Below are 15,478 nucleotides of genomic sequence, written 5' to 3' on the forward strand. Positions count from 1 at the left end.
AGAGCGCGGGGAGAGGCGGAGGCGCGGGGCTGCTGTGGCCCGGGACGCGGGGACGGTGGTGTCCGCTGTGGGCAGACCCGAGACACGGCCAGCTCGGTCCGGAGAGCCGCGGGGCAGCCGGGCTCCGCCGTGTTCCCCGGGCTCCGCCGTGTTCCCGGGGCTCCGCCGCCGCCCGGGATCCGGTCCCGGGATCGCGCCCGCCCCGACCCACCCGTCGGGGCCGCCGCGGCCGCCAGGGGGCGCGGGGCGCGGCCGCGCTGCCCCATGGGAGCTGTAGTCCGCAGCGGCGGGACTCGCGCTCCCGGCGCGCCCCGCGGCGGCGCGGCGCGATGGCGCATGCGCGGCGGCGCGCGTGGCCCGGGGATGGCGCTGCTGAGGCTGCGGGCGGTGCTGAGGGGCCCGGGCGGGCTGAGGGGCCCCGGTGAGCGGGAGCGGGCACCGGGGGCACGCGGGGGCACCGGGGGGCATGAGGGACCCGCGGGGACACGAGGAGACCGGCACAAGGCCCGAGTGTGCGGACGGAGCTGGGCCGGGACGTCCCACGGTGCTGAGCGCTCTGTGGGATCGCCTGGAACGTGGAAGGGTCTTTTTGCGTCGTGGGCACCCCAGGGGTGGAGCCGGGGCTGTGGGAGTGCTGGGTTGTTGTTGCTCTGCTAAGGGCTAGTTCGGGGGCTCTGGGTCTGTCCCAGCTGTGGGATAGACCCCGCCTGCTCTGGGGGTCTTGGGGTGCTGCCACCCCACTGACAGCGCTGGGTTTGTGGGTCATGTTCCTTCTGAGCCTCTGGTTCCAGGGGTGTCCCTGTCCCTCCTGCCCTCCTGTGCTGCTGCTGAGAAACATCCCGTGCTCACTCTGTCCACGCTGTGTCCAGCTGGGGCCGTGGCAGAGCAAGAGCTAGGGAATGTGTGAAGGTGTGGACTTCCCCTGACCCCCACACCTCTGTGTTCTTCCTCAGCAGGGATTCCATGGAGAATCTTCAGGAGCTACTCCTCTGCCAGCACCAAGGAGAAGGCGAGCAGAAGTGGCACCTGTGAGAGGACAGAGCTGCTGGAAGGTGAGACAGCAGTCAGACCAGCCTGGGCTATTGCTTTTTCCCTGGCAGTGACACCTCTGGGTTCCTGGGATGCTGGGGTGGGCTCCAGCTTGCAGGTAGAGCTCAGAGAGACAGAGGTTGGTATCTCTGTTTTGGAGCAGGGCTGGCCAAAGAGGGATGAAGTTCTTGTGTGAACCCTTTTTTCTCAACATGATCTTGGTACTTCCAGAGTGAGGACAGGACAGAGCCTTTTGCTGTGCCTCATCTCCCATCACCTCTCTCTTTCCCACTAGTGCTGAAAGCTCGAGCAAAGCAGCTGCAAGGCAGTAACGTCCCAGAGGTGACGGTCAGCAAAGTGGAACTGGCTGCACTGGACAATGACAAGTACCAGGAGGCTGTGGCCCCTGGCCCCAAGGAGAAGCAGCCTGTTCCCACGGCACGGGGTGATGGCCTGGCCCAGTCCAACACCTGGGCCAAAAAGCTGCAGAAGGAGATGTACAGCCAGCAGCTGAAGATGAAGCAGGAATTGCCCAGTGCTGCCTCCCTGGCTCTGGAGGGCCAGGCCAAGGTAGAGGTCAAGGCAGAGACCAGACCCCCAGCAAAAACCATGAAGAGCCCAAAGATCCCAAAGACGAAAGCAGCCACTGCCTGGAGCCAGAGCTCTGGCAGCCCTCACAGCAAACCCAGGGAGATGAAGGAGGCTGCAGAGCTGAAGAGGCCTCAGAGGATGCCAAAGGACAGGAGTAACGAGCAGGTGCTGCAGCAGACCATCCAGTCCAACCTGGAGTGCTTCCTGTTCCTGCAGCAGGCGGAGGAGGCCGAGCGGTACCTGCTGCTGTGCCACAGCTCTGCCGTGAAGGGCAAGGTGCTGGACACCGGCGCCTTCAACATTGTCATGCGCATCTGGGCCAGGAAGGTACCGAGCTCATATTCCCCCCTAAATTATCAGGCTAGCCCAGAGATCCAAGGCTTTGAGGGGAGGAATATCAGGAGATGGCAAAGATTTCCAAAAGAGGCTCTTACCCCAATATATGATGGTGCAGCTCTCTTTATTCTGTGATGGCCATGGGGAGAGCGGGGCAAAGAGGAACAGGAAATGTCAGGGGTTTATCCAGGCTGTGCCTTGGCTCTCCACCAACCCTGTCAGGGCAGGAAGGAGGAGTCCAGGGATATCTGATCAGAGTCACAGGGGTCCCGGGGAATGGGGAAAAGGCATGTCCGAACACACTGTAACACCGAGCTGCAGTGCTCCGGGTGGGAGAGGGGCTGGCCCGTGAGGAACTGCCTCCAGCTGATTTTACCTGTGCTTGTCACTTCAGCAAGTGTTCAAGCAGCGCTTCTGGCAAGGGGAACTGAGCTGGCATGGGGACACAGATCTGTGGGAGGTGGTCTGGGGAGGAAGAAAGGAGTGGGGAAAGGGTATGGTAGGTGTGACTAAATCTGATCCAGGAGTAGAGGGACGTGGAGCTGTGATTCTGAGGCTGCTGGTGTCAGTGTCCACAGCCTCCTTCCTTTCTCAGTGAACACAGCCTCCTTCCTTTCTCAGTGAACACAGCCTCCTTCCCTTCTCAGTGAGCACAGCCTCTTTCGTTTCTCACCTGCAGGGCTCTTTTAACCGCCTGGACCGATTGTTTTCTATCCTGGAGGCTTCCAGCCTCCGGCCCAACCTGGAATCCTACGCGGTGGCCCTGGAGTGCATGGGCCGGAACAAGTCACCTCCCAAAGCCATCCTGAGGTAACAGCTGCCTCAGGTGCTGCTGAGCCTTAGGGGCAGCAGCTCCACATGCTGTGCTTGGAGAGCTGCAGTGGGTTGGGGTCAGGAAGAGCTGCCCTTTCTGCGTGCCCACCTGGATGCTCTAAGCCACTTCTCATGGCCAGATTTCAGTGTGGGCAGAGCACCCTCTCTGCCACCCCAGCTGCTGGGGAGTTTGTCTGAAATTGTGCAGGGAGAGGAGATGTGGAAGGTGAAAACAGGCACTGTTCTCCCCAGAGCTGGGCTGGGAGAGACCCTCTCCAGTCAGGGACTCCTTGGTTCCACACCCATCCCAGACATCTCGCTCCTTCTGGCCCCTCAGTTGCTGCCTGGCTTGGCTCCTCTGTTTGTTTTTATGGCACTTGTGTGGAGTTTGCCCATTTTGGTAGGCTCAGTCACACAGCTGGCTCTTGCAGGGCTCTTCAGAGGAGCTTGGACAGGAGATTCAGCTAGATTTCCTAATGGACAGGGAAGTGTCAGTGCTAAAGTGAGCAGCTGAAAGAGCCCTAGAAGATCCCACAGGCTGGGCCTAGGGGCAGTGCCTGGGGCTGGAGGCACAGCCAGCTCCTCTCCAGAGGATGCAGAAAGCTTCTGATGCACTAGTGCTGAACCTCAGGGATGTATCACTGGTCTCTCTGTCCTTTGGCTGCTGACACGTTCTAGATGCCTTCGGGGGAATGTCTCCAGTCAGCTGACTCTGACTGCTGGATGCTGTGGAGCTGTGTCAGTGCAGCACAGGCTGTGGGGCTGCCCGTGGGCAGCTCGGCCTCCCTGCCCAGGCAGCTCTGCAGTGGTGAGGGATGGACACCCGATCCCTGTAACCTGAGGCGGGTGGTGACCTTGTGGGAAGGGCTGTGCTGAGGCAGCTCCTGCCCCGGCAGCTTCTGTACAACACGCTCAGGCCCTTGGGGAAGATCGAGCCTGTCCTGTCTGCTCCTCCTCAGATACCTGCAGAAGCTGAACAGCAGTGGCTTCCATGTGGATGAGATCTTCCAAAAGTGCCTGTTTGAGGAAGATGGGAAGGAGATGGTGCTGTGGGCCATCAGGACTGTCCAGCCCAACTACCAGCTGCCTCCTCCACCCAGCCCCAAGATCTGCAAGTCTTCTCTGCTCCAGGACTTCTATTCCAGAGTAAGCCACAGCCCTCGGGGAGGTGTTGAAGCTGGCCACATGGTGTTCACAGGGGAGGGCTAGCAAGAAAAAACCTTATAACCTGATCTCTGCCCGATAGTCCACACAAATCATCAGATGAATGACATTACTTACAGCCTTACAGCTGTACAGGCTGTTCCTTTACAGGGGAACAGCAAAGCAGAGGGCTTGCAGGGGGCTGGAAATGGCCTCTATGCATGGTAGGGGGTGCCTGGGGAGGTGCTTGGCCACAGCACAGGAGCAGAGCAGCCTCTGGATCCAGAGGTCCCAGTGAGGTGCTTTCAGCCCACAGTTGTACCATTATTGTTCCTCTTGCAGGGAAGCTGGGAGAATGAGCATGGCTTCTCCTCCTCCCACTTTTGGCACTGACTGCCTCTGTCCCATTGCAGGAGACGATGGTGTCGTACCCCAAGCTGGATTTCTCTGTGAAGGAGTTGCAGGAGCTCTTCCAGCAGCAGCTGGAGATGGAGCTGAAGAACACCGTGACCATCGAGTCAGTGGAGGCAGCCAAGCCCCTGACCCCCCAGGCTATCAAAGCGGTAAAGTCGGGGCTCTGGGGCAGCCCTCGGGGCCTGTGGGTGAGAGCTGAGGCTGCACAAGCCAAAGAGGGGCAGCTCTCACTGACCAGCTCTCTTCCTTCCTTTTCCATGCAGCGTGAGCTGCTGGGCACCCTCCGCTCCCAGTGGCACGACGCCATCCTCCAGGCCCTGCAGAATTCCAAGCGCAGCATGGCCAGGCCCAAGAGGCTGTCCAAGTACAACATCCTCTACCCCTACCTGTGTCTGCTGCCAGATGAGGAGTATGTGGACATCATGATGCAGGTAGGTGCCTGTCCTACCCTACCAGGAGTGGGGCTGGACTGTCAGCCGTGGGGCTGTCACAGAGCACTAATGTCCCACTTGAGCCAAATTGGAATTTCCTGAGAGGTTTACCAGATCTTTAGCTGCAGGCTCTCTGCACAGAGAAATCCATGCTCTGTCCTGGTTGTTTTTCCTTCCTCACCATCTGTTCAGTATCATGGAAATCAGCATCTTTCTGTGCTCCCTGCACAGCAGCTTTAACTCCCGCTCTGTCCCTCTGCTATGTCTCCCTGATCCTCCTTCCTAAGACCCTTTTTGCCTTGTCCTTTCCCAGGTCCTCAATGATCTGTCTCCACAAGGTGAGTCCCTGGCGGTCCTGGCCAGGGAGCTGGGCTCCAAAGTCTACGACAGGTACATCATCCAGAGGAAGCTGCGCAGCGGCCAGCTGGAGAAGGTGCAGGAGATCTATGAGAACTACATCCAGCTGCTGGCAAAGGACAGCCAGGTAAGGATCCCTTGGAGCCAGGAGTGCCATGCAGGAAAGCTCTGAGCTTTGCAGGGCAGGAGAGGACAGCAGGGTAGACAGGGCACTGCCCTGGGCACCTCAAGGGCCAGGGGAGCAGGTTGTTCTCAGAGCTGAGTGCTCATAGAGGCAGGCAGGTCTGCAGGATGCTGTGGGGATAGAGTGTCAGCCCTGGGGTGTAGCAAGAGGAAGGACTTTGCAGTGCTGCTGTTCCCATTCTCACTGTTTGGTTCAGCCCAGCCTCCTCAGCCCTCCTTCCCCAAACACCCCTATCAGGGAGGACCTCTGATAGGAGAGTCCTTCTCAGAGCCACATCCCAGGTAGATTGATCCCATCCAGCAAAGCCCTTCCAGCTGACTGCATTTTCTCCTTCCACCTCCCAGCCTAAACAGTACATGCCAAGGGAATACTGGGAGAAGCTGGTGGCAGAAGCAGGCTTTGGGCCTTCCCTGAACCTGAAGACCTGCAGCTGGCCGTGTGTGCTCCTCATGCGCCTGGGCATGCACATGCTGGAGCTCCTGGTGAAGGCTGTTAAGGTGCCCAGGAACATCCTCAATCGTCGCCTGGAGTCCAAGCCTATCCCTGTCCTCTACCACGTCTACTCCTTCTACAGTAACTGGCAGGTGAGCCTCGTCCTGGGGGCTCTAGGGCTGTGCAGGATACCCCTTCCTCAAAACCAGACCCTTGCAAGGCCCTTCTCTGTCCTTGCTGCCATTCCTGCTCGCGGATGCTTTGAGGAGCCCCTGATTCTGTCTGGGTGCTCTCCTTACTTGGCATGATCCTTGTGGAATGGCTGACTGACCACAGGCTCTTCCACGCTCCAGCTCTAACCCTCTGCTGCTGATCCTCCTCTCCAGGTCGGGCTGATAAGGCCCCATCCCGTCTTCTCCCAGCTTGTGTCCAACGCTGCAGAGACCACGCTGACCTTCAACTCCTCGGCCATGCCCATGCTGTGCCCCCCGGTGCCCTGGACCTCGCCCACTTTCGGTGCCTTTGTCCTCAACGACACCAAGCTGATGCGTTTCATGGATGAGACCACCTACCACCAGCAGCTCCTGGAGCAGTGTCCCCTCGTGAACCTCCACGCCGTGCTGGATGCCCTGAACCAGCTGGGCAACTGCGCCTGGAAGATCAACCAGCCAGTGCTGGATATTATCATCTCCATCTTCAACGACAAAGGCAACGAGAAGCTGGACATCCCACCACCCCTCTCTGAGGCTCCCAAGCCTCCCACTCCTCCCAGTAATTCCTCCAGCTGGAGCAAGTCCTTCAAGCACGAGGTGTTCCTGTGCAAGAAGAAGGCCGCAGAGATGCACAGCCTGCGCATGGACGCGCTCTACAAGCTCTCCATCGCCAACTACGTCAGGGACAAGGTGTTCTGGTTCCCTCACAACATGGACTTCCGTGGCAGGACGTACCCCTGCCCGCCCTATTTCAACCACCTGGGCAATGATGTCACCCGGGCCATCCTGCTCTTCGCAGAGGGGAGGCCGCTGGGGCCCAGGGGACTTGACTGGCTGAAGATCCACCTCATCAACCTGACGGGGCTGAAGAAGAAGAACGCCTTGCAGGAGCGGCTGGAGTATGCCAATGAAATCATGGAGGACATCCTGGACTCGGCTGACTGCCCGCTCACGGTATGTGGGGGCTTCTGGGAAGTGAAATAAAATGGAAATCAGAATCGATTTTGAGACAAAAATATTTTGAAAGATAGACTTTTGAGAGGTAAAAAGGGAGAAAGCAATGCAGAGATTCCTAAATAACCTGTTTCTGTCTGAAGACATGATGTAAAACTAGGGAAGCAGAGGCATGGTGGGAGGAGGTGCTGTGCCCAGCGTATCTCAGGGGCTCCTCTCTGTGATTTGAGGGGCACAGGAGCACTGCCTGCTCCCACCAGCCTGGGCTTTCTCATTCCCAGGGCAGGAAGTGGTGGATGGACACTGATGAGCCCTGGCAAGCCTTGGCATGCTGTATGGAAATCGCCAAAGCCTCAAGGTCCCCAGATCCGGCAGCCTACATCTCGCACTTCCCAGTTCACCAGGTAGGATCCTGGCAGGTCCCCACAGCCCGTGTGGGGCTCAGCAGGGCAGGAAAGGAGCATCCAGGTCTTCAGCTCTGCAATCCCTGCTCCACACGGCTAGGTTTTCTTAGGAATGGAAATGCAGTGTTGGGCATCTTGGCATGAGAACTCTGGTGATTTGCTGCTGCCTGCAGCCATCCATGAGCTGGTTCAACCCAGGGCTGCCTCTCTTCCCTTGGCTTGAGCAGAACCCAGCTGGGAGATCGCTGGCAGCTGCCTCAGGGTGAGTGCCAGGCCAGTGTCACCATCTGCAGCCACAGGACCAGGACTGGAATTCAGCCCAGCAGGGCAACACCTGGCTGTCTGGAGTGCTCAGAGCTGTGCTTTGGAGGCCTTTGCTGCACTCCTGAAGCCAAGCAGCTCTGCAAGAGCAAATATGGCAAGTCTGGAACTCTGAGGAAGGGCATGAGGACAGAGGTGGTTGTGCCCCACCTTCAGTGGCCTGTCACTATGTGCCGTGTCCCTGCTCAGGTGCTGCTCAGCTCCCTGAAGGGCACCTGTCCTCCCTGGCTGCCCTGGGACAAGGCTGATAGTGGCCATGGGTAAGGGCCACTGCTCCTTTCTCTTAGGAAGAGATCAAGTGGCCATGATTGAGTGGGGAGGGCAGCAGTTTTTCTGCCAGTAGTGATAGTCTGGAATATGAATGAGGCAGTCAGGTCTGATATTTTGATGACAACAAAAGGTCAAGAGAGCAGCTGGGGGTGTGTGGGGGGTGCAGCTAATGAAATATCAGCAAGGACTTCTTCTGGAGGGTGCCAGAGTCTCGTTCAGCCTGAGTCATCAGTGCTGAATTAACGGAGCCGTCAGATCCTGGCGCTGCCTTTCCGCACTGCAGGGAGTTGGGAGAGGGTGCAGGAGAAAGGGGGCCCTGCTTGAGGAACCTGACAGCCCTGGAGTAGCTGTGGCTGACAGTCCTGGAGTCCTGGAGCGGCTCCCTGTGACCAGGGAGAGCCTGAGCACGGGGGGCCAGGAACAGCAGCACATCTGTAAGAAATATCACTGCCTGTGCAGTCTGGGGAGAACCAAGATCTTCATGCACCATCATTCAGGTCCTGTCTGTCTCACCCAAGCTGCTCTTGGTTCCAGGAGGGCTGCAAGGGCAGCTGCTGTGGCAGACACTCATCATGCCTCTGATGCAGCTTTGGGAAATCTGTGAGGGAGCTGGTTTCTGTCAGAGGGATGTTTTCATCTGCTGGCAGTGCAGCTGTCTGGAGTTGCAGAGCCAGCTGGGGCTTCCTGAGGGATCTCTGGCTTGGCCTGCCTTTTCCTGCCTCTGATCCCACTGCTCAGGTTATTTTGACTGTTGGTTCTTGGGGCTACTTTTAGCAGCACAGATGTATTCAGTGTTTTCCCAATTTTCTGGTTTTCAGTGTTTCCACAGAGCTCTGATGTCTTTGGAAACCCGCAGAAGTGGTGATGTGAGGTTTCTGATTTTAAACCTCACAGGTCACAGTAGTTAGGGATGGACCCAGGCAGGAAACCTGGCCAGAAGGCAAATGGTCACTGCTCTGAAGAGTGTGGGAGGGAAATAATGACTACCTGAGCCCAGGATACCTGTGCATGGGTATCGGAACCCCAGCCTGGTTCAGGGGTTCCGTGTGGTGGAAAAGTCTCTCCTCTAACCCGTGCTTCCAAAGAAAAACTCTGCAGCCTCTTGTTGTTCAGTCTCAAGGCAGTTTATTGCTGGTTATCTAAAGATTTTCTCCTCGGGCTGCTGTGGTTTGCTCACAGCTCAGGCAGAGGCACACACACACCCTGACATCCTCTCTGACTCCCGACTGCTTCTTTTCTCCCGCCCAGGGCTGTGCTGTCTTTTATATGGCACATTACGTGTTACATGGGTACAGTTTGTCCCCAATGCCTATTACCTATATTAAATGGTGCTTTTCTATCTTTTATATGGTACATTACGTGTTAAATGTTTATCATTTTTCCCCAATGCCTGTTACCTATATTAAATGGTGCCTTTCTACTCCAAACCAATCTGTGAGTGCCAACATCACCAAGAACATGGAGGGAAGGAAGAAGAAAGAGGAGGAACAGGACTGGCCTACATTCCTCCATCTTTAAACTTCCGACCCCCATGTACAAAGTAAAAACCCCCCTGTACAGGTACTAAAACCCCCCTCTACAATACTAAAAAAATTCTCCCCTCTACTTTGTAACTACTTCTACTATAATATCTAAACTTTTGTGACTGCTTGTTCCACCTTCAAAGTTGGTAAATCATTCTATGGCTCAAACCCAAAATCACAGCTGCCTCCAGCTGCCTGCCAGGGTCTAAAATGCTTCTGACCAAGGCCTGGAACCTCCAAAAATGTCTGAGGGACATTTTGAGTTCTGACACATGGGGAGGGGGCAGATGAGCAGGGCTCTGTCCACACCCTGTTTTCCTTGTGCTCTTCCTGCAGGATGGCTCCTGCAATGGGCTGCAGCACTATGCAGCGCTCGGCCGGGATCTCAGCGGCGCTGCCTCCGTCAACCTGGTGCCCTGTGGGCTCCCTCAGGATGTCTACAGTGCAGTGGCACAGCAGGTGAGGCACTGTGGGGTCACACGGGGTCCTGCTGGACCTGCCTCCTCCTCTTGGTGTGCACGGGGTGATCCCACTCCCCAGGAGAAGGCAGAGGGCTGGGGAGAGACAGGGACTGTCTGTCCCCGAGTGGGATGTGACTGGAGATCTGTCCTCACAGAGGTGGCTGTGAGAAATCTCCTGGGATTTCTGCTGTCCTCACTTGTTCTGAGTGAAGTCTGCAAGAACTAGGCTGGAGAGGTGGAAGAGAGCAAAGTGTGTTTGTTCCTCGTCTCTTGGTCACAGCTGGCTGGCCCATGGGTTATGAGCTTTTTCTTCCTTGAGCTGAGTTGGAGGGATTGGGTAGAGATTCAGCCTTGGTCCTGCTACAAAGTCTTTGGTGTCTTTGTCAAGATGTGATGTGAAATTTGCCACTGGGACAGTGCTGAGAGGCTCATTCAGCTGGCACTGGACCCTGCATCTCCCATGTGGGTCTCAGCAGGTTTCCTCCAGGCAGCACCACACCAGAGAGCAGGAAGAGTTCATGGAGCTGCAGGGCTTGCTCAGTTATCCTGGGGGGCAGAGGCAGGAGAACCCAGGTTCTGGGCCACTGTCAAGCTGTGTCCTTGTCCCAGCTGGCACAACCCAGTTGCCAAGGGAGAGTGCCAAAGCAGCAGGGAAGGCTCTGCAGGCACTGTTGTCCATGCTGGATCCCTTCAGCAGGTGCCTTCTCTCATCCAGGGTGGTGCAAATGGGCTGCAGGGATCCTGATGGGAGCTTGAGCCAGGCAGTGCACAGCTGGGAGGGTCCCACAGGCCACCAGGCACGGAGGGGGCTCGAGCCAGCGTGGCTCCTGCCAGCCCTGACTCTGAGGCACTCTCCTCAGGTGGAGGAGTTTCGGAAGAAGGATGCTGAGCGGGGCTTGAAGGTTGCCCAGGTGCTGCAGGGCTTCATCAGCCGCAAGGTGGTGAAGCAGACGGTGATGACGGTGGTGTACGGGGTCACTCGCTACGGGGGCCGCCTGCAGATAGAGAAACGCCTCAAGGAGATCGATGAGTTCCCCGAGGTAGCATTCCTGTGGGTCCCCCCTCCCTGGATCCTGTCACTTTGCTCCGTGTCTTTGGCTGTCCCTTTGTATGACCCATGGCTCTGCCTCTGGTCTGTGCCAGGAGTACTTGTGGGAAGCGTCTCATTACCTGGTGAAGCAGGTGTTCAACAGCATCAAGGAGATGTTCTCAGCAACTCGAGACATCCAGGTAAGGAGCCTGTTGCCCTTTACCTCCACTTTTTCTCCTTCCCTGGTCCATTCATACGTAGACAAGGGGATGCTCCATGGGGAGAAATGGTTCTCCGGGCCCAGAGAGGCTCCTGCCCCAGCACAGAGGTGTGGCATTGTACCAAACTCTGTGTCAGGAGCGAGGTTGGCCTGTGCTGGGGGGGGATTGGGGTCTCCCAGCTCCACACTAACTCCAGCTGCTTCCTCCCCTCCTCTGAAGAACTGGCTGACAGAGAGCGCCAAGCTCATCGCCCAGTCGGGCCGGACGGTGGAGTGGGTCACACCGCTGGGGCTGCCCATCGTCCAGCCCTACTATCGCTCCAGATCCACCGTGGTGAGTGTCCAGGGGCAGCTCTCATGGCCCACCTTCCCTGTGCCGAGTGTCCAGAGGCAGCTCTCATGGCCCACCTTCCCTGTGCCGAGTGTCCAGAGGCAGCTCTCATGGCCCACCTTCCCTGTGCCATGGTGGGAGCAGGGGAAAGACAGCCGGGTTGGCATCACTGGTGGGTGAGCCTGCAGAGCAGGTAGGATCCCTGAGTGCAGGCACATCCTCCAGCCTCATGGCTCCCTGCAGAGCCTGGAGTGTGTGGGTGAGCTGGTGAGGAAGCTCTGTGGCTCCATCCCACTCAGGCAGCTGGGGCACGGGCCGTTCCCCGCTCTCAGAGCTCCTCAGGGCTGGTGTGACTCAGTCTCGCTGCTGTCACCTCCCACGTGCTGCTGTGCTGACTCACAGCCCCCAGCCTGGCTCCAGCAGCCCTTCTCGGGCCAATTCACCCTGCCAGGGTGAAGGGGTTCAGATGCCTGCCAGCAGCCTCAGGAGGGGAGCTGGGCAAAGTGTCACTGGGCAGTGGCAGCTGACATGGTTCTGGGACACCTTGGAAAGGCACAAGCCCCTCTCCAGAAGAGTGGGGCAGTGCCCAGCTCACCGTGCTGCCAGGCAGGGCAGGGTGACAGCTGGTACCCCCTCTCCCCACAGCTGAATTGTGGCATGCAGCGCCTGAGTGTGAAAACCTCCAACAGCAGCCAGTAAGTACAAAACCATGGCCTGCACTGCACCCGTGCTGGCCTCAGCCTGTGCTCTGGGGACAAGGCCTTCCTGTCAGGGAAGCTGTCAAGGAGTGCCAGAGCTCCTGTTATTGCCCCTGTGCTGCAGAAAGCTGGACAGAGCAGCAGGGCCTCGGGGCCCTTCAGGGCAGCCCCCTCACCCCCAGGCTGGGGTGGCACTGTCTCTGTGCCAGTGCTGTCATCCTTGGCCTTGAGATGCCCCAGCTCCTCTGTGCCCCACTTTGTCCTGCAGGAAACCTGACACTGTGAAGCAGAAAAATGCCTTTCCTCCCAACTTCATCCACTCTCTGGACTCCACACACATGATGCTCACAGCACTGCACTGCCTCAGGTAGGGAGTGGGCAGCTGGGCTCTCACCTGGCTCTTCTGTGGCTCAGGACTCTCGTGGGAGGACATTGCTGGGGCAAGGCACCACATGGCACTGAGGAGTCCCTGTGGGTGGGCATTTGGGGTTCCTGGCACAGAAGGAAAGGAGGCAGCAGGACAGGGAGATCTGGGATTGGCCACCTCCCTGTGAAAAGCTGCTGTGCAGGGAGTCCCCCTTGTGTGGTCCCTGCTCCTGTCCCAGCCAGGGGTTCTGCATGGGGTGGTTCCATCACACAGAGGGGTCTCAGCACTGCTTCATGGCACCTCTGCCTCCTCCAGGAAGGGCCTGACCTTCGTCTCAGTCCACGATTGCTACTGGACTCACGCGCTCACCGTGGATGTCATGAACCAGGTAAAAGTGTCCTCCTGGCTCCCTTGGGAGCAAGATCTTGCTGACCTGTGCTCTGGGCCCGTGCCAGGCCTCGCCTCCCCTGGGCTTTGCTCCATAGGCTGATTGATTCACCCGGGTCAGGTGAACCTGGGATGTTTGCTGGTGGTTGCAGCTGATTTCTTGCTGCCCCTTCTCCTCCCACTCTGCAGGGAGTGTGTGGGGAGAGTGTGGAAACAGGCACTAAACACAGCCCTGGCAGCCAGTGCCCCTGCCCTGCTCTGGGTCCTTCCCAAAGGCTTTTGTGCTAATGGGGGTCAATCTCTGCTTCACATCTTCTCGGGCTGATTCCCTTCACCCTTGTCTGGCAGCCCCCACTTCCCACTCCTGCTGCTTTCCCTGCCCCTCACCTCTGACCTGTCACTGGGGGAAGGAGGGAAAACACCTGCTGAGCTGCACCTCACAGTTGTCTCCCTGGTCAGGTCTGTCGGCAGCAGTTTGTGGCTCTGCACAGCGAGAAGATTCTGCAGGATCTGTCTGAGTTCATGTTGGAGAAGTATTGCAGGTATTCCTGACCTGTTGGATTTCCCCCCCACTTCCCAGAGGTTGTGTTCAGGTGCTCACAGGTTGTGTCACCTGCCTGGGGGTTGCTTTGGGGAGAAGCTGTCCTTTCTTCTTGCCTGACACCCAAATCACCATCAGCAGTGGTGTAAAAACGCAGGGCTCTGCACCCTGCAGAACCAGGGGAGGGTTTGGCAGCCTTAGGGCCTGCCCTGCTGGGCTGCTGGGGCGGGGCTCCTGCTCTCACTCTGGGCTGCATGGTCTGTTTTGGAAGAGCTGAATCCTGTTGTCAGGGGCTGCACTAGGGAGCAGAGGAGGATGTGCCTGTTTCCAGATAACCCGTGTTTATTTGCTTCCTTCTAGTTCATCCAGCTCCAGCACAGAGCCCATAGCCCAGTGGCAGAAGAGACTGATGGAGCAGCTGTCGAGTGTCCCCAGGACAGGTAGGAGCATGGGACAGGAACATGCAGAGCTCAGGAGTGTTTTGGAGACAAGGGGAATGAGATGGAGTGGCCCCCAAAACCACCGAAAGGCAAAAAGCCAGAGCTGTCTCCTTGGATCAGGTTTCCTCTCCTATGCTGTGCTGCAGAGCCATGGGGCAGAGCAGTCCAGCACGTCCACATTCCCCTGTAGCATTCCCGTGAGTGCTCCCTGCCATCCCCGCTGAGTTCCTGGGATTTCCCCCAGGCTGACCCAGCTCTTCCCATCCTGCTCTTGTTCTGCTCCCATCTGTTTCCAACCATGAGCATTTGCTGGGAGATGGGAGCGAGGGACTCGCCATGGTAATTGCCAGGATCTAGATGATATACATGCAATGGGATTAAGGCAATTAGTTTAACTCCTTCTAATCCCTCAGCCCTGTGTCTGCCAGGCCATCTGGCTCTGCCTGCCCTCTGTGTGCAGTGGCTCCATGGGCAGCACAAGTCCAGGGGCAGGGATCCTTCATACACTGAGGCCACTTCCCTCTCCCTGTCCATCCTTGCTCTCCTCTGACCTCTCCTTTGCTCCCCTCAGGTGAATTCAACCTGAAGCAAGTGATGGATTCCACATATTTCTTCAGCTGAGCCTGGCAGCCCGCAGGGCCCTGGGATACCTCTGGAGCTCCAGCCATGATGGGCACTGGCCTGCAATGCTCTTCTGTCCCACATCTCATGGGGAAGAAGGTGCAGCTTCCAGCCCAGCGAGAGCCCTGCCTCACTCTGAGGTGCTGGGGCAAGCTGAGACTGCTGAGCAGCTGGTGGGGCACAGAGCTCTGCACTGTTTGCTGTCACTGCTGTCCCAGCACAGGGGGAGGGCACCAAGCCCTGCCGAGGGCTGCAGCTCTGGGCTGGGGGCGAAGGGGTGGCTCCCTCAGCCCTCACCCCAGTGCTGTGAGCACTGTCCTTTGCCTGCTGCCTGTCCTGGGGTGCTGTCCCTCTCTTTCCCTCTCCAGCAGCAGGGCTCACACTTGGAGGGGCAGGCAACTGACCTGGCCACAGCAGGAGCCCCAGCCCTGCTCTTGGCCACAGGGCAGGTGCTGCTCTGTGCTCTGCTCCAGCTCTGGGCACTGTCCTCACTTCCATAGCGCAGCCTCTGCTCTTCACTCTCTTTTCCAGGGATGAGTTTTGCTGCTGCTCAGGCAGGGAAAACCACTAACTTGGGTGTCAACATGTACAATATTGTAAATAAAATGTTTTTTGAAATACAAGATGAGACCTCTGTTGTCTGGAATCTTTGCCTGACCCCTGTCTTTGCCAGGGGCACGGGGAGGTGGGATTGCTGCCTCCCAGTCTGGGCCTGTTCTGCTGACTGGTTGGGCACAGGGTGTCACATTCTGAAAATGCTTTTGTAGCAGAAACATGGAATTGTGCCAGTGCAGCTACAGTGGGAACTGGACTTTCACAGGGGCTAACTGCAGCTTTTCCAGTCAGGAGCCTCACTCTCTCACTGAGCTGAGGCTTCCCAGAGCTCCTCTCCACCGGGCTGGTGTTGGAGATGGTTGGCACCTTGCACCTGGAGCTGTGCCCTATAACCACAGGCTCACAGTCAGCCT

General features: G+C 57.8%; 1 protein-coding gene across 2 annotated transcripts; it reads left to right on the plus strand.

The window, feature by feature from the left end:
- Positions 1–121: 121 nt before the first annotated feature.
- On the plus strand, positions 122–15,133 carry POLRMT (RNA polymerase mitochondrial). 2 transcript variants are annotated; one of them, XM_030256585.4, is made up of 21 exons: positions 122–421; positions 954–1,052; positions 1,325–1,947; positions 2,636–2,766; positions 3,729–3,915; positions 4,326–4,475; positions 4,590–4,757; positions 5,071–5,241; positions 5,643–5,882; positions 6,117–6,896; positions 7,178–7,300; positions 9,751–9,873; positions 10,736–10,915; positions 11,019–11,105; positions 11,346–11,459; positions 12,102–12,151; positions 12,423–12,521; positions 12,837–12,909; positions 13,368–13,450; positions 13,810–13,889; positions 14,461–15,133. In XM_030256585.4, the coding sequence occupies exons 1-21, from the start codon at positions 265–267 to the stop codon at positions 14,508–14,510; spliced, it is 3,768 nt and encodes a 1,255-aa protein (XP_030112445.4). In that variant the 5' UTR covers positions 122–264; the 3' UTR covers positions 14,511–15,133. The 2 variants fall into 2 exon arrangements, with proteins under 2 accessions (XP_030112445.4, XP_030112447.4); XM_030256587.4 differs by having other exon boundaries at positions 305–421; positions 957–1,052.
- Positions 15,134–15,478: the final 345 nt, after the last annotated feature.

The sequence above is a fragment of the Taeniopygia guttata genome, chromosome 28, assembly GCF_048771995.1.
Source record: "Taeniopygia guttata chromosome 28, bTaeGut7.mat, whole genome shotgun sequence".
Classification (NCBI taxonomy): domain Eukaryota; kingdom Metazoa; phylum Chordata; class Aves; order Passeriformes; family Estrildidae; genus Taeniopygia; species Taeniopygia guttata.

Bases quoted from the DNA above. Each gene is read 5' to 3' on its own strand.
- POLRMT (XM_030256585.4), top strand. From the start codon at position 265: ATGGGAGCTGTAGTCCGCAGCGGCGGGACTCGCGCTCCCGGCGCGCCC. The intron at 12,152-12,422 runs GTAAGTACAAAA...TTTGTCCTGCAG, and splicing joins AAAACCTCCAACAGCAGCCA to GAAACCTGACACTGTGAAGC. The intron at 12,522-12,836 runs GTAGGGAGTGGG...TGCCTCCTCCAG, and splicing joins ACAGCACTGCACTGCCTCAG to GAAGGGCCTGACCTTCGTCT.